The sequence below is a fragment of the Oncorhynchus gorbuscha genome, linkage group LG21 (assembly GCF_021184085.1).
Source record: "Oncorhynchus gorbuscha isolate QuinsamMale2020 ecotype Even-year linkage group LG21, OgorEven_v1.0, whole genome shotgun sequence".
NCBI lineage: Eukaryota > Metazoa > Chordata > Actinopteri > Salmoniformes > Salmonidae > Oncorhynchus > Oncorhynchus gorbuscha.
The window spans coordinates 15,696,276-15,720,131 of NC_060193.1; the positions used below are offsets into that span (position 1 = coordinate 15,696,276).

At 40.7% G+C, this 23,856-nt stretch overlaps 1 protein-coding gene across 2 annotated transcripts; it reads right to left on the reverse strand.

The window, feature by feature from the left end:
• Positions 1-241: 241 nt before the first annotated feature.
• Positions 242-23,856, reverse strand: LOC124008427 (C-type lectin domain family 4 member A-like). 2 transcript variants are annotated; one of them, XM_046319696.1, is made up of 9 exons: positions 23,669-23,856; positions 10,954-11,040; positions 10,229-10,375; positions 9,630-9,698; positions 9,299-9,361; positions 4,625-4,708; positions 4,124-4,290; positions 3,312-3,445; positions 242-1,395 (listed from the first exon to the last, which is right to left on the reverse strand). In XM_046319696.1, exons 1-9 carry the CDS (start codon positions 23,754-23,756, stop codon positions 1,215-1,217), a joined length of 1,020 nt encoding a protein of 339 aa, XP_046175652.1. In that variant the 5' UTR covers positions 23,757-23,856; the 3' UTR covers positions 242-1,214. The 2 variants fall into 2 exon arrangements, with proteins under 2 accessions (XP_046175652.1, XP_046175653.1); XM_046319697.1 differs by lacking the exon at positions 9,299-9,361.

A 23,856-nucleotide genomic window follows, 5' to 3' on the forward strand; every position in this document is an offset into this window, starting at 1 on the left:
TTAATGAATCCCAATGTTACAAATACACCTGTAAAAACAGCTGAATTAATGAATCCCAATGTTACAAATACACCTGTAAAAACAGCTGAATTAATTAATCCCAATGTTACAAATACACCTGTAAAAACAGCTGAATGAATGAATCCCATTGTTACGAATAAATCTGTAAATCAACTGAATAAATAAATGTAATCATATTGTTAGAAATCCAACCTAGATACATTTTCCTGAATAGAAGGTTGAGTGGACAGTCAAAACCTTACAGGCTAAACCATGCAGGCTAAACCATGCAGGCTAACCCATGCAGGCTAACCCATGCAGGCTAAACCATGCAGGCTAAACCATACAGGCTAACCCATGCAGGCTAAACCATACAGGCTAACCCATGCAGGCTAAACCATGCAGGCTAACCCATGCAGGCTAAACCATACAGGCTAACCCATGCAGGCTAAACCATACAGGCTAACCCATGCAGGCTAAACCATACAGGCTAACCCATGCAGGCTAAACCATACAGGCTAACCCATGCAGGCTAAACCATACAGGCTAACCCATGCAGGCTAAACCATGCAGGCTAACCCATGCAGGCTAAACCATACAGGCTAAACCATATAGGCTAACCCATGCAGGCTAAACCATGCAGGCTTTCTAATACTACTGCATTGATCTGTATATCAAGACCGTCTGTTAATTGACTAAAATATCAAATGTTACAATGGAAAGCATATTTACCAATATAAATAAAGAAGTTAAATCCATATCAGTAGGATCTGTCAGATCCAGCTGGCTGTGTGGAGGAACTACACAGGTATGACATTCAATTATAGCTCAAAGCAGAAGTATTTGTTGTGTGGACACAAGCTCAAATGAAGGTAATACTTAGTCCAGCAATACATTCTTAGAAAAAAAGTGGCTATATATTGTCTGTCCCCATAGGAGAAACATTTGAAGTAGTGCTTTTGGTTCCAGGTAGAACCCTTTCAACAGAGAGATCTTCCTCTACACAGAACCCAATAGTGTTCTACATGGAGTCAAAAAGGCTTCTACTTGGAGTCAAAAATGGTTCTCCTATGGGGACACCCGAAAAACCCTTTTGGAACCTTTTTTTCTAAGAGTGTAGGTTTGGTCTGTTTCTAGAAAACGGGCCCTGAATACTTCCCAACAATACGGTGCCTTGTGCTGGTTACTCATTCAATACACTACATTTGGCTTCACTATGGAGTGGCTGCCTGACTTTCACAGACTGCACGACTCTCACAGATTCTCTTAGATGGTTCGGCACATGGAAAGTCAAACCAACAATTTATTTGGTTGTGACATTTTTGACCAATTCGGACACAGTTTTCACTTTCACCTTTAGGCCCATAGTTATTTGGTTCGCCATAGTCCCAGTACCTAGAAAAGGGAGAAGAGAACCCATTACTCCATACAGTATGTCCCAGAATAAATACATTTTTGCGACCAAATGTATTGGCACCATGGATTTTTACAATTTTAATTTTGAAAATAAAGACAAATGGCATGGACAAAATGATTGGCACCCCGGAGCTAGTACTTGGTTGCATAGCCTTTGGCCAAGATCACTCAAGACAAATGCTTCTTGAAGCCATCAATAATCTGCTGCACCTTTCGACAGGCAATTTGGCCCATTATATAGCAACAAACTGCTCCAATTCTTCAATTTGAGGGGTGCCCTCCACCAAGTGCTGTTTTCTGCTCTCGCCATAGGTTATGGATGTGATTTAGATCTGGACTCTTCTTTGGCCACAAACAAACCAAACTACATTTGAGTTACAGATCAGCACTGTGTTTACCGATGACCAAATGAAGCATTCAATGAAAATAACACCCTCCCTACAATCAAACATGGGGAAGGTTTGCATCTCGTCCTGGGGGCCTTGAACATGTGCAAGGCATCATGAAATCAGCAGATTATCAAGGAGTTTCAAACACACATCAAAAGCACCCAGGAATGGTTCAAGAAGAAACGCTGGACTGTTCTAAAGTGGCCAGCAATGTCCAGAACTGAATCACATCCAATATTAATTGCCGATATCGTCCCCAAAAATGTTTTATTGTCACCGGATAGGTGTAGTGAAATGTGTTGTTATACAGGGTCAGCTATAGTAGTATGATAGGTGTAGTGAAATGTGTTGTTATACAGGGTCAGCTATAGTAGTATGATAGGTGTAGTGAAATGTGTTGTTATACAGGGTCAGCTATAGTAGTATGATAGGTGTAGTGAAATGTGTTGTTATACAGGGTCAGCTATAGTAGTATGATAGGTGTAGTGAAATGTGTTGTTATACAGGGTCAGCTATAGTAGTATGATAGGTGTAGTGAAATGTGTTGTTATACAGGGTCAGCTATAGTAGTATGATAGGTGTAGTGAAATGTGTTGTTATACAGGGTCAGCTATAGTAGTACGCTGGAAATGAAGCTCAAAGGCACATCAACAGATTGTTTCACCTTGTCGGCTCGGGAATTCAAATCGGCAACCTTTCGGTTTAGCTCTAATTCGCTAGGCTACCTGCCGGCCAAAAAAGCAGTTGGTTGAGGGCACCCATCCAGCATTGAAGAATTAGAGTGGTTTGCTGCTAAATACTGGGCCAGATTGCCAGTAGAAAGCTGCAGCAAGCTCATTTGTGGCTACAAGAAGCATTTGTCTTCAGTTATGTTGGCCAAAGACTGCACAATCAAGTACTAGCTCCAAGCACATTGTCGATGCCATGAAAACCCAATAACAAGGTGTGTATATTAAAGGCATTTTTTCTATTTCAACTTATTTGTGAAGAAATATGGAATGATTTAATTAAAGTGGTGGTGTGGTCCTGTGTAGCTCAGTTGGTAGAGCATGGCGCTTGTAATGCCAGGGTAGTGGGTTCGATCCCCGGGACCACCCATACGTAGAATGTATGCACGCATGACTGTAAGTCGCTTTGGATAAAAGCGTCTGCTAAATGGCATATATTATTATTATTATTATTATTATATATATATTATATTATTATATTATTATTATTATTATTATAAAGTGGAAGGGTGCCAATATATTTGCCCTCAACTGTACAAGGCTTACAAAACTATGTTTACTACTTTGTGCTTTTGAGTGTACAGCTGATTTGTGTGTGTGTGTGTGTGTGTGTGTGTGTGTGTGTGTGTGTGTGTGTGTGTGTGTGTGTGTGTGTGTGTGTGTGTGTGTGTGTGTGTGTGTGTGTGTGTGTGTGTGTGTGTGTGTGTGTGTGTGTGTGTGTGTGTGTGTGTGTGTGTGTGTGTGTGTGTGTGAATTTATGCCTTAGAAACATCCTTACTTGATGTTCTCGTTAAGAGTTGTATTGTCCATCCAGACCCACAATTTCTCATGCTTCTCATCTGTCAGTCCAATCCAGGGGCTGTGATCATAAGGATCCATTCCCAGTGCTACCACTCTCTGTTTTATAAACTCCTATGGAGAAAACCACATGTTAGTCAACCAATGGACCCAAGGTGCTCATCCTTATGTTCTCTAAATAAAGTATATTTTTAACTTGAAGAGCGAGAACCCTGTCTGCTTTCCACTCAAGTCAACCAATGGAGACCACAGAGAGACACTTAAAGAAGGCCATATCCTAACTTGAAGTCTGCCCTTTATATGAGAGTCAAGTAGCAGTTAATTACACTAAATGACCAAAAGTATGTGGACACCTCAAATATCTCATTCCAAAATCATGGGCATTAATATGGACTTGGTCCTCCCTTTGCTTCTATAACAGCCTCCACTCTTCTGGGAAGGCTTTCCACTAGATGTTGGAACATTGCTGTGGGGAAGTACTTCCATTAAGCCACAAGAGCCTTGCAGTCGACATTCCAATTCATCCCAAAGGTGTTCGATGGGGTGTTCGATGGGGCAAAAATGGAACTGACTTGTTGGAAAGGTAGCATCCTATGAAGGTGCCACATTGAAAGTCTGAGCTCTTCAGTAAGGCCATTCAACTGCCAATGTTTGTCTATGGAGGTTGCATGGCTGTGTAATCGATTTGATACACCTGTCAGCAACGGGTGTGGCTGAAATAGACATATTGACTAACTTGAAGGGGTGTCCATGTACTTTTGTATATATAGTGTACTACACCTCCAATCCTACCTGCTCCTGCTGACTCTCTATGATGACCAGGTGTCCTCCATCGTGGATGCAGGCGTACTGACTCTGTTCCCAGGTCAGTTTGCCTATAGAGAAGTAGTAACATGATCCATTGTAGAACTCCCAGCCAGGAGAACACAGCTGACTGGTATTACATCTCATCTGATTCCCTGTAAAAGAGAGAGGAGAGACAAGAACACACAAGAAGACAAGGAGATAAGAGACAATGAGATGCGATTTGTATTTGATGACTTACAGTACTACACTATATACTATATTTATATGTATATCCAGGATATACAGTATAATACAGTATAATATTCAGTACTATAGTATGTCCTATACTTATATGTATATAAATACAGCATAATAATATAAGTACAATATAATACAGTATAATATTCAGAACTACAATATATGGTTGTACTATATGGCAGTATATTATAACTGTTCATGAGGCATCCACTTTTGTACTCTCATGCATTGGAGGATGATAGAACTAACCTTGGATGGTTGCCAGGAGATCTTTGACCCTAGTAAGGTTGGCATTACAGTCTTGTAGCTCTGAGGAAAACAGGTCTCTCTGGACTGAGAACAGAATAGATTGATATCTTATTAGAAGATTTTTCCTATCTTAATCTTTTCTTTTTATTGGCCAGTCTGAGATATGGCTTTTTCTTTGCAACTCTGCCTAGAAGGCCAGCATCCCGGAGTCGCCTCTTCACTGTTGATGTTGAGACTGGTGTTTTGTGGGTACTATTTAATGAAGCTGCCAGTTGAGGACTTGTGTGGTGTCTGTTTCTCAAACTAGACACTCTAATGTACTTGTCCTCATGCTCAGTTGGGCACCGGGGCCTCCCACTCCTCTTTCAATTCTGGTTAGAATCAGTTTGCGCTGTTCTGTGAAGGTAGTAATACACAGCGTTGTAAGACATTACATTTACATTTAAGTCATTTAGCAGACGCTCTTATCCAGAGCGACTTACAAATTGGTGCATTCACCTTATGACATCCAGTGGAACAGCCACTTTACAATAGTGCATCTAAATATTTTAAGGGGGGTGAGAAGGATTACTTTATCCTATCCTAGGTATTCCTTAAAGAGGTGGGGTTTCAGGTGTCTCCGGAAGGTGGTGATTGACTCCGCTGTCCTGGCGTCGTGAGGGAGTTTGTTCCACCATTGGGGAGCCAGAGCAGCGAACAGTTTTGAATGGGCTGAGCGGGAACTGTACTTCCTCAGTGGTAGGGAGGCGAGCAGGCCAGAGGTGGATGAACGCAGTGCCCTTATTTGGGTGTAGGGCCTGATCAGAGCCTGGAGGTACTGAGGTGCCGTTCCCCTCACAGCTCCGTAGGCAAGCACCATGCTCTTGTAGCGGATGCGAGCTTCAACTGGAAGCCAGTGGAGAGAGCGGAGGAGCGGGGTGACGTGAGAGAACTTGGGAAGGTTGAACACTAGACGGGCTGCGGCATTCTGGATGAGTTGTAGGGGTTTAATGGCACAGGCAGGGAGCCCAGCCAACAGCGAGTTGCAGTAATCCAGACGGGAGATGACAAGTGCCTGGATTAGGACCTGCGCCGCTTCCTGTGTGAGGCAGGGTCGTACTCTGCGGATGTTGTAGAGCATGAACCTACAGGAACGGGCCACCGCCTTGATGTTAGTTGAGAACGACAGGGTGTTGTCCAGGATCACGCCAATGTTCTTAGCGCTCTGGGAGGAGGACACAATGGAGTTGTCAACCGTGATGGCGAGATCATGGAACGGGCAGTCCTTCCCGGGAGGAAGAGCAGCTCCGTCTTGCCGAAGTTCAGCTTGAGGTGGTGATCCGTCATCCACACTGATATGTCTGCCAGACATGCAGAGATGCGATTCGCCACCTGGTCATCAGAAGGGGGAAAGGAGAAGATTAATTGTGTGTCGTCTGCATAGCAATGATAGGAGAGACCATGTGAGGTTATGACAGAGCCAAGTGACTTGGTGTATAGCGAGAATAGGAGAGGGCCTAGAACAGAGCCCTGGGGGACACCAGTGGTGAGAGCGCGTGGTGAGGAGACAGATTCTCGCCACGCCACCTGGTAGGAGCGACCTGTCAGGTAGGACGCAATCCAAGCGTGGGCCGCGCCGGAGATGCCCAACTCGGAGACGGTGGAGAGGAGGATCTGATGGTTCACAGTATCGAAGGCAGCCGATAGGTCTAGAAGGATGAGAGCAGAGGAGAGAGAGTTAGCTTTAGCGGTGCGGAGCGCCTCCGTGATACAGAGAAGAGCAGTCTCAGTTGAATGACTAGTCTTGAAACCTGACTGATTTGGATCAAGAAGGTCATTCTGAGAGAGATAGCGGGAGAGCTGACCAAGGACGGCACGTTCAAGAGTTTTGGAGAGAAAAGAAAGAAGGGATACTGGTCTGTAGTTGTTGACATCGGAGGGATCGAGTGTAGGTTTTTTCAGAAGGGGTGAAACTCTCGCTCTCTTGAAGACGGAAGGGACGTAGCCAGCGGTCAGGGATAAGTTGATGAGCGAGGTGAGGTAAGGGAGAAGGTCTCCGGAAATGGTCTGGAGAAGAGAGGAGGGGATAGGGTCGAGCGGGCAGGTTGTTGGGCGGCCGGCCGTCACAAGACGCGAGATTTCATCTGAGAGAGAGGGGAGAAAGAGGTCAGAGCACAGGGTAGGGCAGTGTGAGCAGAACCAGCGGTGTAGTTTGACTTAGCAAACGAGGATCGGATGTCGTCGACCTTCTTTTCAAAATGGTTGACGAAGTCATCTGCAGAGAGGGAGGAGGGGGGAGGGGGAGAAGGATTCAGGAGGGAGGAGAAGGTGGCAAAGAGTTTCCTAGAGTTAGACGCAGATGATTGGAATTTAGAGTGGTAGAAAGTGGCTTTAGCAGCAGAGACAGAGGAGGAAAATGTAGAGAGGAGGGAGTGAAAGGATGCTAGGTCCGCAGGGAGGCGAGTTTTCTCCTCCATTTCCGCTCGGCTGCCCGGAGCCCTGTTCTGTGAGCTCGCAATGAGTCGTCAAGCCACGGAGCGGGAGGGGAGGACCGAGCCGGCCTGGAAGATAGGGGACATAGAGAGTCAAAGGATGCAGAAAGGGAGGAGAGGAGGGTTGAGGAGGCAGAATCAGGAGATAGGTTGGACAAGGTTTGAGCAGAGGGAAGAGATGATAGGATGGAAGAGGAGAGAGTAGCGGGGGAGAGAGAGCGAAGGTTGGGACGGCGCGATACCATCCGAGTAGGGGCAGTGTGGGAAGTGTTGGATGAGAGCGAGAGGGAAAAGGATACAAGGTAGTGGTCGGAGACTTGGAGGGGAGTTGCAATGAGGTTAGTGGAAAAACAGCATCTAGTAAAGATGAGGTCGAGCGTATTGCCTGCCTTGTGAGTAGGGGGGGAAGGTGAGAGGGTGAGGTCAAAAGAGGAGAGGAGTGGAAAGAAGGAGGCAGAGAGGAATGAGTCAAAGGTAGACGTGGGGAGGTTAAAGTCGCCCAGAACTGTGAGAGGTGAGCCGTCCTCAGGAAAGGAGCTTATCAAGGCATCAAGCTCATTGATGAACTCTCCGAGGGGACCTGGAGGGCGATAAATGATAAGGATGTTAAGCTTGAAAGTAAGAGAGTAAGAGATCTTCCGTTTCTTGGCAATTTCTCGCATGGCCTTCATTTCTCTGAACAAGAATAGACTGACGAGTTTCAGAGGAAAGGGTTATGTTTCTGGCCATTTTGAGCCTGTAATCGAACCCACAAAGGCTGATGCTCCAGTTGAACAGTTTTCAGCTGTGTTGACATAATTGCAAAAGGGTTTTCTAATGATCAATTATCCTTTTAAAATGGTAAACTTGGACTAGCTAACACAACGTGCCATTGGAACACAGGAGTGATGGTTGCTAACAATGGGCCTCTGTACGCCAATGTAGATATTCCATTAAAAAATATGTAATTTCCAGTTACAATAGTCATTTACAACATTAACAATGTCTACACTGTATTTCTGATCAATTTGAGGTTATTTTAATAATAGACACATTTTTTTCTAAGTGACGCCAAACCTTTGAACGGTAGTGTATATATTATTTAAAATATGTACAGTACCAGTCAAAAGTTTGGACACATCTACCCATTCAAGGGTTTATCTTTAATTTTTATAATTTTCTACATTGTAGAATAATAGTAAAGAAATTAAAATGATGAAAAAACACACATGAAATCATGTCATAACAAAAAAGTGTTAATCAAATCAAAATGTATACATGTATTTTTTACACATATTTACCTTTATTATAAAATAACTGTTGAAATAAGGCCATAATACAAAGGTATGTATTTGACGAACAAAACATTTGAAGTACAAAATTGTCACGCCTGCTCCCGCTCCCGCTCCCCCACCCTGGCGCTCGAAGGCGCCAGGCTCCCCAGCATTACGCACTCCTGCCACCATCATTACGCACTCCTGCCACCATCATTACGCACTCCTGCCACCATCATTACGCACTCCTGCCACCATCATTACGCACTCCTGCCACCATCATTACGCACCCCTGCCACCATCATTACGCACCCCTGCCACCATCATTACGCACTCCTGCCACCACCATTACGCACTCCTGCCACCATCAGTACGCACACCTGCCTTTCCCCGTCACGCGCATCAGCATATTATTGGACTCACCTGGACTCAATCACCTGTTTATTACCTCCCCTGTCAGTTCCCCATCTCTGTTCCCCCGCTGCTGCATTGATTGTCGTTTGTCATTATGTATCCGTGTGCTGCCGCTGTTTCTGTCTTGCTCTTTGTCGGTTCCTAATTAAATGTCAACTCCCTGTACCTGCTTCTCGTCTCCAGCGTCGGTCCTGACACAAAATGACTTTCCAATACACTTCACCACACTGATATGACTAGGTTTCCATTAGGGCCAGACATATTTTCTGGCCAAGTAAAACCCCTCTGCTTCCTCATATACATTACAATACTGCTGTAAATGTAATCCTAACCTTGATAACATGGAACTTTGTACTGAAATGAGAAGTTTGAGTTAAATTGGGTTCGACTTCCACTTTTAAACTTCACATGAATAATGAATGAATATATGATATGAATAGAATAGGAGTGTTGTGGCAAGTCAGTTGAGTCCTGTTCTAGACAGCTATAAGAGACTACAGAATGAGACCCAATGAGACCCACATCAGACTACCTACCTGTTATGATGTGGGTCTCATTCTGTAGTCTCTTATAGCTGTCTTGCAGTTCATGTAGTTTCCCTGTTATTAAAGAGCAAATCATATGAAGGAATAACATTAATTTATTTACATATCTAAACATAAAGTAAGAAAGTAAACCTTGTACAAGCTAGAATGACCTATTATCTAACAATAGACCTATTCAAATGAAACAATATTTTCTTTATATATTACAGTGAAATGGCAGTATTTTAATCTGAGCCAGTCCCCCATTGACAAACTGCATCTTAATGATTTATATGAAGGATTCTCTCAAACAATTATATAAGGGGTTGATCATGGGAATCACCTGTTAGATTCTCTTTCATCTGGGCAAAGCGAGCCCCTTCAGCTTGAAGACTAGTCATGTTGGAAGCATCTGGAACAGAGACAATAAGACAAGATGGAGGGTTGTGGTTTTTCTCTTGTGTTTGTCACTATTGTACCAACCTGAAATGTACTGGTCTGGGTTGGCTTGGATACATCTTTGCACATTGTCATTTTCAACAGAGTTCCAGGCCAGCAACTATGGTGGATGCATAACCAGTCCAGCTCAGCTCAGTGGTGTAAAAGGGTTCAGTTGTGTAAAAGGGCTCAGTAGTGTAAAAGGGTTCAGTAGTGTAAACGGGTTCAGTAGTGTAAAAGGGTTCAGCAGTGTAAAAGGGTTCAGTAGAATAAAAGGGTTCAGCAGTGTAAAAGGGTTCAGTAGAATAAAAGGGTTCAGCAGTGTAAAAGGGCTCAGTAGTGTAAAATGGTTCATTAGTGTAAAATGGTTCAGTAGAATAAAAGGGTTCAGCAGTGTAAAAGGTTCAGTAGAATAAAAGGGTTCAGCAGTGTAAAAGGTTCAGTAATGTAAAAGGTTCAGTAGTGTAAAAGGGTCAGGGTTCCGTATAATGGTTATATACTCACAGAGGACTCCCAGAGTGATCGCCAGGCACAGCAGTAGAACACAGAGACACATCAGGGTCACCACGGGAACTCTCCCAGACCCTCCATCAGGGATTGTAGCCTTTGACCCCACTGGGGGAGTGGGGTCACTATTGCCAGGGTCCCTTCCTGTAAAATGAGTGGGTGTCAGAGTTTAAAAGGTCATAAGGTTTGTTATATTCGGGGTAAACTTTGAACATTGAGATATTAAAGACATGATAGATCAGACGCATAGTGAATAAGAAATGGAAGAGACTGGATTTTATGTCAGGAGGTGGTGAGTCTCTGTAGAAAGACAGATGGCTTTGGAATGTGTTGGGTGGACGGGAGGAGACCACTGGATTGCTATAGGGGAAGCGGATGGACATGTGTGGATTAGGCAAAGGAGGAGTTGAGGTCAGGAGGTCAGGTCAGATCCCCTGAAGGAAGTAATAAGGGTTTATTATCCTAGTACCCTCTTCCCGTGGAACCATAAGATGTAAGGATTGGAGAGAAGGAGGAGTGTCCAAAGTGGAGTATATATACTTGTGATGGTGAGAACATGTTTTTGTCTGAATTCAGCTGTAACGACCCTTTGGGAAGAATTCAACTTGGTTAAAGCTTCTCTGGTGTCTGTGAGTTATTTACTCTGAAAATTAGTACATAACAGGTTAATTAAGGGGTACTTAATGTAACCCTTAGCTAACTGTAATACAAATACATCTCACCTTTCCCAGGATCCTTCTGCTCACTAGCTCTACCTCCCGGTCTTTTAACCTCAGAGTATGTGACATCCTCTTCACGTTCGGCTACTCCTATGGTTACAGAGAGAGAGATGAAGAAAGAGATAATTTTTTTCACTTATTTTATACATATTTTTATACATATTACACATATTGCACCCCATGCGTGATTATATTGTTTCCCTAAAACTAACCCCATGGTGATTACCACCTATTAGAATTGTACCATTCTAGTTCCTCTCTATGAATCCACTACCTCAACATTCTATAAGAATTGTACCATTCTAGTTCCTCTCTATGAATCCACTACCTCAACATTCTATAAGAATTGTACCATTCTAGTTCCTCTCTATGAATCCACTACCTCAACATTCTATAAGAATTGTACCATTCTAGTTCCTCTCTATGAATCCACTACCTCAACATTCTATAAGAATTGTACCATTCTAGCTCCTCTCTATTAATCCACTACCTCAACATTCTATTAGAATTGTACCATTCTAGCTCCTCTCTATTAATCCACTACCTCAACATTCTATTAGAATTGTACCATTCTAGTTCCTCTCTATGAATCCACTACCTCAACATTCTATTAGAATTGTACCATTCTAGTTCCTCTCTATGAATCCACTACCTCAACATTCTATTAGAATTGTACCATTCTAGTTCCTCTCTATGAATCCACTACCTCAACATTCTATTAGAATTGTACCATTCTAGTTCCTCTCTGTGAATCCACTACCTCAACATTCTATTAGAATTGTACCATTCTAGTTCCTCTCTATGAATCCACTACCTCAACATTCTATTAGAATTGTACCATTCTAGTTCCTCTCTATGAATCCGCTATCTCAACATTCTATTAGAATTGTACCATTCTAGTTCCTCTCTATGAATCCACTACCTCAACATTCCATTAGAATTGTACCATTCTAGTTCCTCTCTGTGAATCCACTACCTCAACATTCTATTAGAATTGTACCATTCTAGTTCCTCTCTATGAATCCGCTATTTCAACATTCTATTAGAATTGTACCATTCTAGTTCCTCTCTGTGAATCCGCTACCTCAACATTCTATTAGAATTGTACCATTCTAGTTCCTCTCTATGAATCCGCTACCCCAACATTCTATTAGAATTGTACCATTCTAGTTCCTCTCTATGAATCCGCTATTTCAACATTCTATTAGAATTGTACCATTCTAGTTCCTCTCTATGAATCCACTATTTCAACATTCTATTAGAATTGTACCATTCTAGTTCCTCTCTATGAATCCGCTATTTCAACATTCTATTAGAATTGTACCATTCTAGTTCCTCTCTATGAATCCGCTACCTCAACATTCTATTAGAATTGTACCATTCTAGTTCCTCTCTATGAATCCGCTATTTCAACATTCTATTAGAATTGTACCATTCTAGTTCCTCTCTATGAATCCGCTACCTCAACATTCTATTAGAATTGTACCATTCTAGTTCCTCTCTATGAATCCGCTATTTCAACATTCTATTAGAATTGTACCATTCTAGTTCCTCTCTATGAATCCGCTATTTCAACATTCTATTAGAATTGTACCATTCTAGTTCCTCTCTATGAATCCGCTACCTCAACATTCTATTAGAATTGTACCATTCTAGTTCCTCTCTATGAATCCGCTATCTCAACATTCTATTAGAATTGTACCATTCTAGTTCCTCTCTATGAATCCACTATCTCAACATTCTATTAGAATTGTACCATTCTCGTTCCTCTCTAAGAATCCACTATCTCAACATTCTATTAGAAATGTATCAGTATACACAGAACAAAAATATAAATTCAACATGTAAAGTGTTGGTCCCATGTTTCATGAGCTGAAATAAAAGATCCCAGAAATGTTCCATACACACAAAAAGCTTATTGCTCTGAAATTTTGTGCACAAAATTACATCGCTGTTCGTGACCATTTCTACTTTGCAAAGATAATCCATCCACCTGACAGGTGTTGCGGATTAAAAAACGTTATGATGACACAAATAAAAGGCAGTTTTGTCACCCAACACAATGCCACAGATGTCTCAAGTTTTGTGGGAACATGCTATTGGAATTGTGACTGCAGGAATGTCACCAGAGCCGTTGACAGAGAATTCAGTGTTCATCAACAGACCATGCGAATGTCTTTGTGTGGGCAAGCAGTTTGCTAATGTCAACAACAGACCATGCGTATGTCTTTGTGTGGGCAAGCAGTTTGCTAATGTCAACAACAGACCATGCGTATGTCTTTGTGTGGGCAAGCAGTTTGCTAATGTCAACAACAGACCATGCGTATGTCTTTGTGTGGGCAAGCAGTTTGCTAATGTCAACAACAGACCATGCGTATGTCTTTGTGTGGGCAAGCAGTTTGCTAATGTCAACAACAGACCATGCGTATGTCTTTGTGTGGGCAAGCAGTTTGCTAATGTCAACCGCAGACCATGCGTATGTCTTTGTGTGGGCAAGCAGTTTGCTAATGTCAACAACAGACCATGCGTATGTCTTTGTGTGGGCAAGCAGTTTGCTAATGTCAACCGCAGACCATGCGTATGTCTTTGTGTGGGCAAGCAGTTTGCTAATGTCAACAACAGACCATGCGTATGTCTTTGTGTGGGCAAGCAGTTTGCTAATGTCAACAACAGACCATGCGTATGTCTTTGTGTGGGCAAGCAGTTTGCTAATGTCAACAACAGACCATGCGTATGTCTTTGTGTGGGCAAGCAGTTTGCTAATGTCAACAACAGACCATGTGTATGTCTTTGTGTGGGCAAGCAGTTTGCTAATGTCAACAACAGACCATGCGTATGTCTTTGTGTGGGCAAGCAGTTTGCTAATGTCAACCGCAGACCATGCGTATGTCTTTGTGTGGGCAAGCAGTTTGCTAATGTCAACAACAGACCATGCGTATGTCTTTGTGTGGGCAAGCAGTTTGCTAATGTCTACAACAGACCATGCGTATGTCTTTGTGTGGGAAAGCAGTTTGCTAATGTCAACAACAGAGAGCCCCATGTTGGTGGAGGAGTTATGGTATGAGCAGGAATAAGCTATGGACGAACATAATTACATTTTATCGATTAGCCATTTGAATGTACAAAAATACCATAACGAGATCCTGAGGCCAATTGTGAGGCCCATTTCTTTTAAATACAGATACGCATCTTTTTGTATCTGCATTCCCAGTCATGTGAAATCCGTAGATTCCAGCCAAATGAATTTATTCCAATTGACTGATTTCCTCATATTAACTGTAACTCAGTAAATTCTTTCACAATTTACTATTTCAACATTCTGTTAGAAATGCAGTGTTCTATTTCCCCTTTCTCAATCAACTCTCTCAATCAACTCTCATCATTCTCTTACAAAAGATACCGTTCTCATTCCTCTCTCACAATCAACTCTCAGAATTCTATTAGAAAGATACCGTTCTCATTCCTCTCTCTCAATCAACTCTCAGAATTCTATTAGAAAGATACCATTCTCATTCCTCTCTCTCAATCAACTCTCAGAATTCTATTAGAAAGATACCATTCTCATTCCTCTCTCTCAATCAACTCTCAACATTATATTAGAAAGATACCGTTCTCATTCCTCTCTCTCAATCAACTCTCAACATTCTCTTAGAAAGATACCGTTCTCATTCCTCTCTCTCAATCAACTCTCAACATTCTCTTAGAAAGATACCGTTCTCATTCCTCTCTCTCAATCAACTCTCAACATTCTCTTAGAAAGATACCGTTCTCATTCCTCTCTCTCCATCAACTCTCAACATTCTCTTAGAAAGATACCGTTCTCATTCCTCTCAATCAACTCTCAACATTCTATTAGAAAGATACCATTCTCATTCCTCTCTCTCAATCAACTCTCAACATTCTCTTAGAAAGATACCATTCTCATTCCTCTCTCTCAATCAACTCTCAACATTCTCTTAGAAAGATAACGTTCTCATTCCTCTCTCTCAATCGACGAGCTCAGCATTCTATTAGAAAGATACTGTTCTCATTCCTCTCTCTCAATCAACTCTCAACATTATATTAGAAAGATACCGTTCTCATTCCTCTCTCTCAATCAACTCTCAACATTATAGTAGAAAGATACCGTTCTCATTCCTCTCTCTCAATCAACTCTCAACATTCTATTAGAAAGATACCATTCTCATTCCTCTCTCTCAATCAACTCTCAACATTCTATTAGAAAGATACCGTTCTCATTCCTCTCTCTCAATCAACTCTCAACATTCTATTAGAAAGATACCGTTCTCATTCCTCTCTCTCAATCAACTCTCAAACATTATATTAGAAAGATACCGTTCTCATTCCTCTCTCTCAATCAACGATCTCAGCATTCTATTAGAAAGATACCGTTCTCATTCCTCTCTCTCAATCAACTCTCAACATTCTATTAGAAAGATACCGTTCTCATTCCTCTCTCTCAATCAACTCTCAACATTCTCTTAGAAAGATACTGTTCTCATTCTCTCTCTCAATCAACTCTCAACATTCTATTAGAAAGATACCATTCTCATTCCTCTCTCTCAATCAACTCTCAACATTCTCTTAGAAAGATACTGTTCTCATTCCTCTCTCTCAATCAACTCTCAACATTCTCTTAGAAAGATACTGTTCTCATTCTCTCTCTCAATCAACTCTCAACATTCTATTAGAAAGATACCGTTCTCATTCCTCTCAATCAACTCTCAACATTCTATTAGAAAGATACCATTCTCATTCCTCTCTCTCAATCAACTCTCAACATTCTATTAGAAAGATACCATTCTCATTCCTCTCTCTCAATCAACTCTCAACATTCTCTTAGAAAGATACCGTTCTCATTCCTCTCTCTCAATCAACTCTCAACATTCTCTTAGAAAGATACCATTCTCATTACTCTCTCTCAATCAACTCTCAACATTCTCTTAGAAAGATACCATTATCATTCCTCTCTCTCAATCAACTCTCAACATTCTCTTAGAAAGATACCGTTCTCATTCCTCTCAATCAACTCTCAACATTCTCTTAGAAAGATACCGTTCTCATTCCTCTCAATCAACTCTCAACATTATCTTAGAAAGATACCGTTCTCATTCCTCTCTCTCAATCAACGATCTCGGCATTCTATTAGAAAGATACTGTTCTCATTCCTCTCTCTCAATCAACGATCTCAGCATTCTATTAGAAAGATACCGTTCTCATTCCTCTCTCAATCAACGATCTCAGCATTCTATTAGAAAGATACTGTTCTCATTCCTCTCTCTCAATCAACTCTCAACGTTATATTAGAAAGATACCGTTCTCATTCCTCTCTCAATCAACTCTCAACATTCTATTAGAATTGTACCATTCTAGTTCCTCTCTATGAATCCGCTATTTCAACATTCTATTAGAATTGTACCATTCTAGTTCCTCTCTATGAATCCGCTACCTCAACATTCTATTAGAATTGTACCATTCTAGTTCCTCTCTATGAATCCGCTATTTCAACATTCTATTAGAATTGTACCATTCTAGTTCCTCTCTATGAATCCGCTATTTCAACATTCTATTAGAATTGTACCATTCTAGTTCCTCTCTATGAATCCGCTATTTCAACATTCTATTAGAATTGTACCATTCTAGTTCCTCTCTATGAATCCGCTACCTCAACATTCTATTAGAATTGTACCATTCTAGTTCCTCTCTATGAATCCGCTATCTCAACATTCTATTAGAATTGTACCATTCTAGTTCCTCTCTATGAATCCACTATCTCAACATTCTATTAGAATTGTACCATTCTCGTTCCTCTCTAAGAATCCACTATCTCAACATTCTATTAGAAATGTATCAGTATACACAGAACAAAAATATAAATTCAACATGTAAAGTGTTGGTCCCATGTTTCATGAGCTGAAATAAAAGATCCCAGAAATGTTCCATACACACAAAAAGCTTATTGCTCTGAAATTTTGTGCACAAAATTACATCGCTGTTCGTGACCATTTCTACTTTGCAAAGATAATCCATCCACCTGACAGGTGTTGCGGATTAAAAAACGTTATGATGACACAAATAAAAGGCAGTTTTGTCACCCAACACAATGCCACAGATGTCTCAAGTTTTGTGGGAACATGCTATTGGAATTGTGACTGCAGGAATGTCACCAGAGCCGTTGACAGAGAATTCAGTGTTCATCAACAGACCATGCGAATGTCTTTGTGTGGGCAAGCAGTTTGCTAATGTCAACAACAGACCATGCGTATGTCTTTGTGTGGGCAAGCAGTTTGCTAATGTCAACAACAGACCATGCGTATGTCTTTGTGTGGGCAAGCAGTTTGCTAATGTCAACAACAGACCATGCGTATGTCTTTGTGTGGGCAAGCAGTTTGCTAATGTCAACCGCAGACCATGCGTATGTCTTTGTGTGGGCAAGCAGTTTGCTAATGTCAACAACAGACCATGCGTATGTCTTTGTGTGGGCAAGCAGTTTGCTAATGTCAACCGCAGACCATGCGTATGTCTTTGTGTGGGCAAGCAGTTTGCTAATGTCAACAACAGACCATGCGTATGTCTTTGTGTGGGCAAGCAGTTTGCTAATGTCAACAACAGACCATGCGTATGTCTTTGTGTGGGCAAGCAGTTTGCTAATGTCAACAACAGACCATGCGTATGTCTTTGTGTGGGCAAGCAGTTTGCTAATGTCTACAACAGACCATGCGTATGTCTTTGTGTAGGAAAGCAGTTTGCTAATGTCAACAACAGAGAGCCCCATGTTGGTGGAGGAGTTATGGTATGAGCAGGAATAAGCTATGGACGAACATAATTACATTTTATCGATTAGCCATTTGAATGTACAAAAATACCATAACGAGATCCTGAGGCCAATTGTGAGGCCCATTTCTTTTAAATACAGATACGCATCTTTTTGTATCTGCATTCCCAGTCATGTGAAATCCGTAGATTCCAGCCAAATGAATTTATTCCAATTGACTGATTTCCTCATATTAACTGTAACTCAGTAAATTCTTTCACAATTTACTATTTCAACATTCTATTAGAAATGCAGTGTTCTACTTCCCCTTTCTCAATCAACTCTCTCAATCAACTCTCATCATTCTCTTACAAAAGATACCGTTCTCATTCCTCTCTCACAATCAACTCTCAGAATTCTATTAGAAAGATACCGTTCTCATTCCTCTCTCAATCAACTCTCAGAATTCTATTAGAAAGATACCATTCTCATTCCTCTCTCTCAATCAACTCTCAGAATTCTATTAGAAAGATACCATTCTCATGCCTCTCTCTCAATCAACTCTCAACATTATATTAGAAAGATACCGTTCTCATTCCTCTCTCTCAATCAACTCTCAACATTCTCTTAGAAAGATACCGTTCTCATTCCTCTCTCTCAATCAACTCTCAACATTCTCTTAGAAAGATACCGTTCTCATTCCTCTCTCTCAATCAACTCTCAACATTCTCTTAGAAAGATACCGTTCTCATTCCTCTCTCTCCATCAACTCTCAACATTCTCTTAGAAAGATACCGTTCTCATTCCTCTCAATCAACTCTCAACATTCTATTAGAAAGATACCATTCTCATTCCTCTCTCTCAATCAACTCTCAACATTCTCTTAGAAAGATAACGTTCTCATTCCTCTCTCTCAATCAACTCTCAACATTCTCTTAGAAAGATACCGTTCTCATTCCTCTCTCTTAATCAACTCTCAACATTCTCTTAGAAAGATACCGTTCTCATTCCTCTCTCTCCATCAACTCTCAACATTCTCTTAGAAAGATACCGTTCTCATTCCTCTCAATCAACTCTCAACATTCTATTAGAAAGATACCATTCTCATTCCTCTCTCTCAATCAACTCTCAACATTCTCTTAGAAAGATAACGTTCTCATTCCTCTCTCTCAATCGACGAGCTCAGCATTCTATTAGAAAGATACTGTTCTCATTCCTCTCTCTCAATCAACTCTCAACATTATATTAGAAAGATACCGTTCTCATTCCTCTCTCTCAATCAACTCTCAACATTATAGTAGAAAGATACCGTTCTCATTCCTCTCTCTCAATCAACTCTCAACATTCTCTTAGAAAGATACCGTTCTCATTCCTCTCTCTCAATCAACTCTCAACATTCTATTAGAAAGATACCATTCTCATTCCTCTCTCTCAATCAACTCTCAACATTCTATTAGAAAGATACCATTCTCATTCCTCTCTCTCAATCAACTCTCAACATTCTATTAGAAAGATACCGTTCTCATTCCTCTCTCTCAATCAACTCTCAACATTCTCTTAGAAAGATACCGTTCTCATTCCTCTCTCTCAATCAACTCTCAACATTCTATTAGAAAGATACCGTTCTCATTCCTCTATCTCAATCAACTCTCAAACATTATATTAGAAAGATACCGTTCTCATTCCTCTCTCTCAATCAACGATCTCAGCATTCTATTAGAAAGATACCGTTCTCATTCCTCTCTCTCAATCAACTCTCAACATTCTATTAGAAAGATACCGTTCTCATTCCTCTCTCTCAATCAACTCTCAACATTCTCTTAGAAAGATACTGTTCTCATTCTCTCTCTCAATCAACTCTCAACATTCTATTAGAAAGATACCATTCTCATTCCTCTCTCTCAATCAACTCTCAACATTCTCTTAGAAAGATACTGTTCTCATTCCTCTCTCTCAATCAACTCTCAACATTCTCTTAGAAAGATACTGTTCTCATTCTCTCTCTCAATCAACTCTCAACATTCTATTAGAAAGATACCGTTCTCATTCCTCTCAATCAACTCTCAACATTCTATTAGAAAGATACCATTCTCATTCCTCTCTCTCAATCAACTCTCAACATTCTATTAGAAAGATACCATTCTCATTCCTCTCTCTCAATCAACTCTTAACATTCTCTTAGAAAGATACCGTTCTCATTCCTCTCAATCAACTCTCAATATTCTATTAGAAAGATACCATTCTCATTCCTCTCTCTCAATCAACTCTCAACATTCTCTTAGAAAGATACCATTATCATTCCTCTCTCTCAATCAACTCTCAACATTCTCTTAGAAAGATACCGTTCTCATTCCTCTCAATCAACTCTCAACATTCTCTTAGAAAGATACCGTTCTCATTCCTCTCAATCAACTCTCAACATTCTCTTAGAAAGATACCATTATCATTCCTCTCTCTCAATCAACTCTCAACATTCTCTTAGAAAGATACCATTATCATTCCTCTCTCTCAATCAACTCTCAAACATTATATTAGAAAGATACCGTTCTCATTCCTCTCAATCAACTCACAACATTATCTTAGAAAGATACCATTATCATTCCTCTCTCTCAATCAACTCTCAACATTCTCTTAGAAAGATACCATTCTCATTCCTCTCAATCAACTCTCAACATTCTCTTAGAAAGATACCGTTCTCATTCCTCTCAATCAACTCTCAACATTATCTTAGAAAGATACCATTATCATTCCTCTCTCTCAATCAACTCTCAACATTCTCTTAGAAAGATACCATTATCATTCCTCTCTCTCAATCAACTCTCAAACATTATATTAGAAAGATACCGTTCTCATTCCTCTCTCTCAATCAACGATCTCAGCATCCTATTAGAAAGATACCGTTCTCATTCCTCTCTCTCAATCAACTCTCAACATTCTATTAGAAAGATACCGTTCTCATTCCTCTCTCTCAATCAACTCTCAACATTCTCTTAGAAAGATACTGTTCTCATTCTCTCTCTCAATCAACTCTCAACATTCTATTAGAAAGATACCATTCTCATTCCTCTCTCTCAATCAACTCTCAACATTCTCTTAGAAAGATACTGTTCTCATTCCTCTCTCTCAATCAACTCTCAACATTCTCTTAGAAAGATACTGTTCTCATTCTCTCTCTCAATCAACTCTCAACATTCTATTAGAAAGATACCGTTCTCATTCCTCTCAATCAACTCTCAACATTCTATTAGAAAGATACCATTATCATTCCTCTCTCTCAATCAACTCTCAACATTCTCTTAGAAAGATACCGTTCTCATTCCTCTCAATCAACTCTCAACATTCTCTTAGAAAGATACCGTTCTCATTCCTCTCAATCAACTCTCAACATTATCTTAGAAAGATACCATTCTCATTCCTCTCTCTCAATCAACTCTCAACATTCTCTTAGAAAGATACCGTTCTCATTCCTCTCAATCAACTCTCAATATTCTATTAGAAAGATACCATTCTCATTCCTCTCTCTCAATCAACTCTCAACATTCTCTTAGAAAGATACCATTATCATTCCTCTCTCTCAATCAACTCTCAACATTCTCTTAGAAAGATACCGTTCTCATTCCTCTCAATCAACTCTCAACATTCTCTTAGAAAGATACCGTTCTCATTCCTCTCAATCAACTCTCAACATTCTCTTAGAAAGATACCATTCTCATTCCTCTCAATCAACTCTCAACATTATCTTAGAAAGATACCATTATCATTCCTCTCTCTCAATCAACTCTCAACATTCTCTTAGAAAGATACCATTATCATTCCTCTCTCTCAATCAACTCTCAACATTCTCTTAGAAAGATACCGTTCTCATTCCTCTCAATCAACTCTCAACATTCTCTTAGAAAGATACCGTTCTCATTCCTCTCAATCAACTCTCAACATTATCTTAGAAAGATACCGTTCTCATTCCTCTCTCTCAATCAACGATCTCAGCATTCTATTAGAAAGATACTGTTCTCATTCCTCTCTCTCAATCTATGATCTCAGCATTCTATTAGAAAGATACCGTTCTCATTCCTCTCTCTCAATCAACGATCTCAGCATTCTATTAGAAAGATACCGTTCTCATTCCTCTCTCAATCAACTCTCACCATTATATTAGAAAGATACTGTTCTCATTCCTCTCTCTCAATCAACTCTCAACATTATAGTAGAAAGATACCGTTCTCATTCCTCTCTCTCAATCAACTCTCAACATTCTATTAGAAAGATACCGTTCTCATTCCTCTCTCTCAATCAACTCTCAACATTATAGTAGAAAGATACCATTCTCATTCCTCTCTCTCAATCAACTCTCAACATTCTCTTAGAAAGATACCGTTCTCATTCCTCTCTCTCAATCAACTATATCAACATCCTATTAAAAAGATACCGTTCTCATTCCACTCTCACAATCCGCCATCTCAATATTATTTTAGAAATATACCATTCTAGTACCTCTCTTACAATCAACTATATCAACATTCTATTAGAAATATATCACTCTAGTTCCTCTTTAACAATCCACTATCTCAGCATTTTTTCCTTTGAGCTCTACTAAGTTACAGTCCCTTGACAGTCCCAACATGCAAATCACTTTATTAACTGTTAGGGTCACTAACCAAAATATACAATGTCTAATATTCTAATTCAACATATCTGAAGAAAAGCTGACATATGTCTGTCTGTCTGTCTGTCTGTCTGTCTGTCTGTCTGTCTGTCTGTCTGTCTGTCTGTCTGTCTGTCTGCTGGCTGGCTCTGTCTGTCTGTCTGTCTGTCTGTCTGTCTGTCTGTCTGTCTGTCTGTCTGTCTGTCTGTCTGTCTGTCTGTCTGTCTGTCTGTCTGTCTGTCTGTCTGTCTGTCTGTCTGGCTGTCTGTCTGTCTGTCTGTCTGTCTGTCTGTCTGTCTGTCTGTCTGTCTGTCTGTGTCTGTCTGTCTGTGGCTGTCTGTCTGTCTGTCTGTCTGTCTGTCTGTCTGTCTGTCTGGCTGGCTGGCTGGCTGTCTGTCTGTCTGTCTGTCTGTCTGTCTGTCTGTCTGTCTGTCTGTCTGTCTGTCTGTCTGTCTGTCTGTCTGGCTGGCTGTCTGTCTGTCTGTCTGTCTGTCTGGCTGGTCTGTCTGTCTGTCTGTCTGTCTGTCTGTCTGTCTGTCTGTCTGTCTGTCTGTCTGTCTGTCTGGCTGGCTGTCTGTCTGTCTGTCTGTCTGTCTGTCTGTCTGTCTGCTGTCTGGCTGTCTGTCTGTCTGTCTGGCTGTCTGGCTGTCTGTCTGTCTGTCTGTCTGTCTGTCTGTCTGTCTGTCTGTCTGTCTGTCTGTCTGTCTGTCTGGCTGGCTGGCTGTCTGGCTGGCTGTCTGTCTGTCTGGAAGATGGTTGACAGTGTGAAATCCAACAGATACGTCCAGAGTGTGACGAGTAACAACTCATTTAGATGGAACTGTAATATTCTCATGCCCTTTATATTGCACTAATAATGTACATATCCTTCAAAATAGGATTCTCTGTGGAGAACCATTGTTGAGGCCATGTGGAATGTATTCAAAAGGAAATTAACGTGCCTGAGAGTCATAAATAAAACACAAACGTTGCACTATATATAACTATGCTATAGTACATTCTAAAAGAGATGCCCAGTGACTCATACACTACCACATGTTAAACATATAGTACTAATTCATATTAATAAGTACAATTACAAATATTGATCCCAACCAAAATACTGTCTTCTTTTCCCAAAAGCCCCTGGGTTTACACAGTTAATGTTCATGACACAACCATACAGTAAATCATCATCACTATAATTATAACCAGTTAACAACAGTCTATACAGCCTTCTTCTGTTACTAACTCCTTGTTGAATTATGACATCTCCACCCTCGCCCCCCAATGTGATGAAATGTTGAAAACTAATAAAGCCATATAAATGAGAGAGAACCCACCATTAGAAAGTTCACTTTCTGCTCCAGTATCTTGGTTCTGATGCCGAGTGAATGTAACATCAGAGTAGATGATTTCACCAGACATCATCACAGCTCTAAGTTCTCTTTCAGAGTGGGGACCAGAAGAGGAAGAAGGCCCTCATCACACACACTCACTCATTTAAATCCCACAAACACTCACACACTCA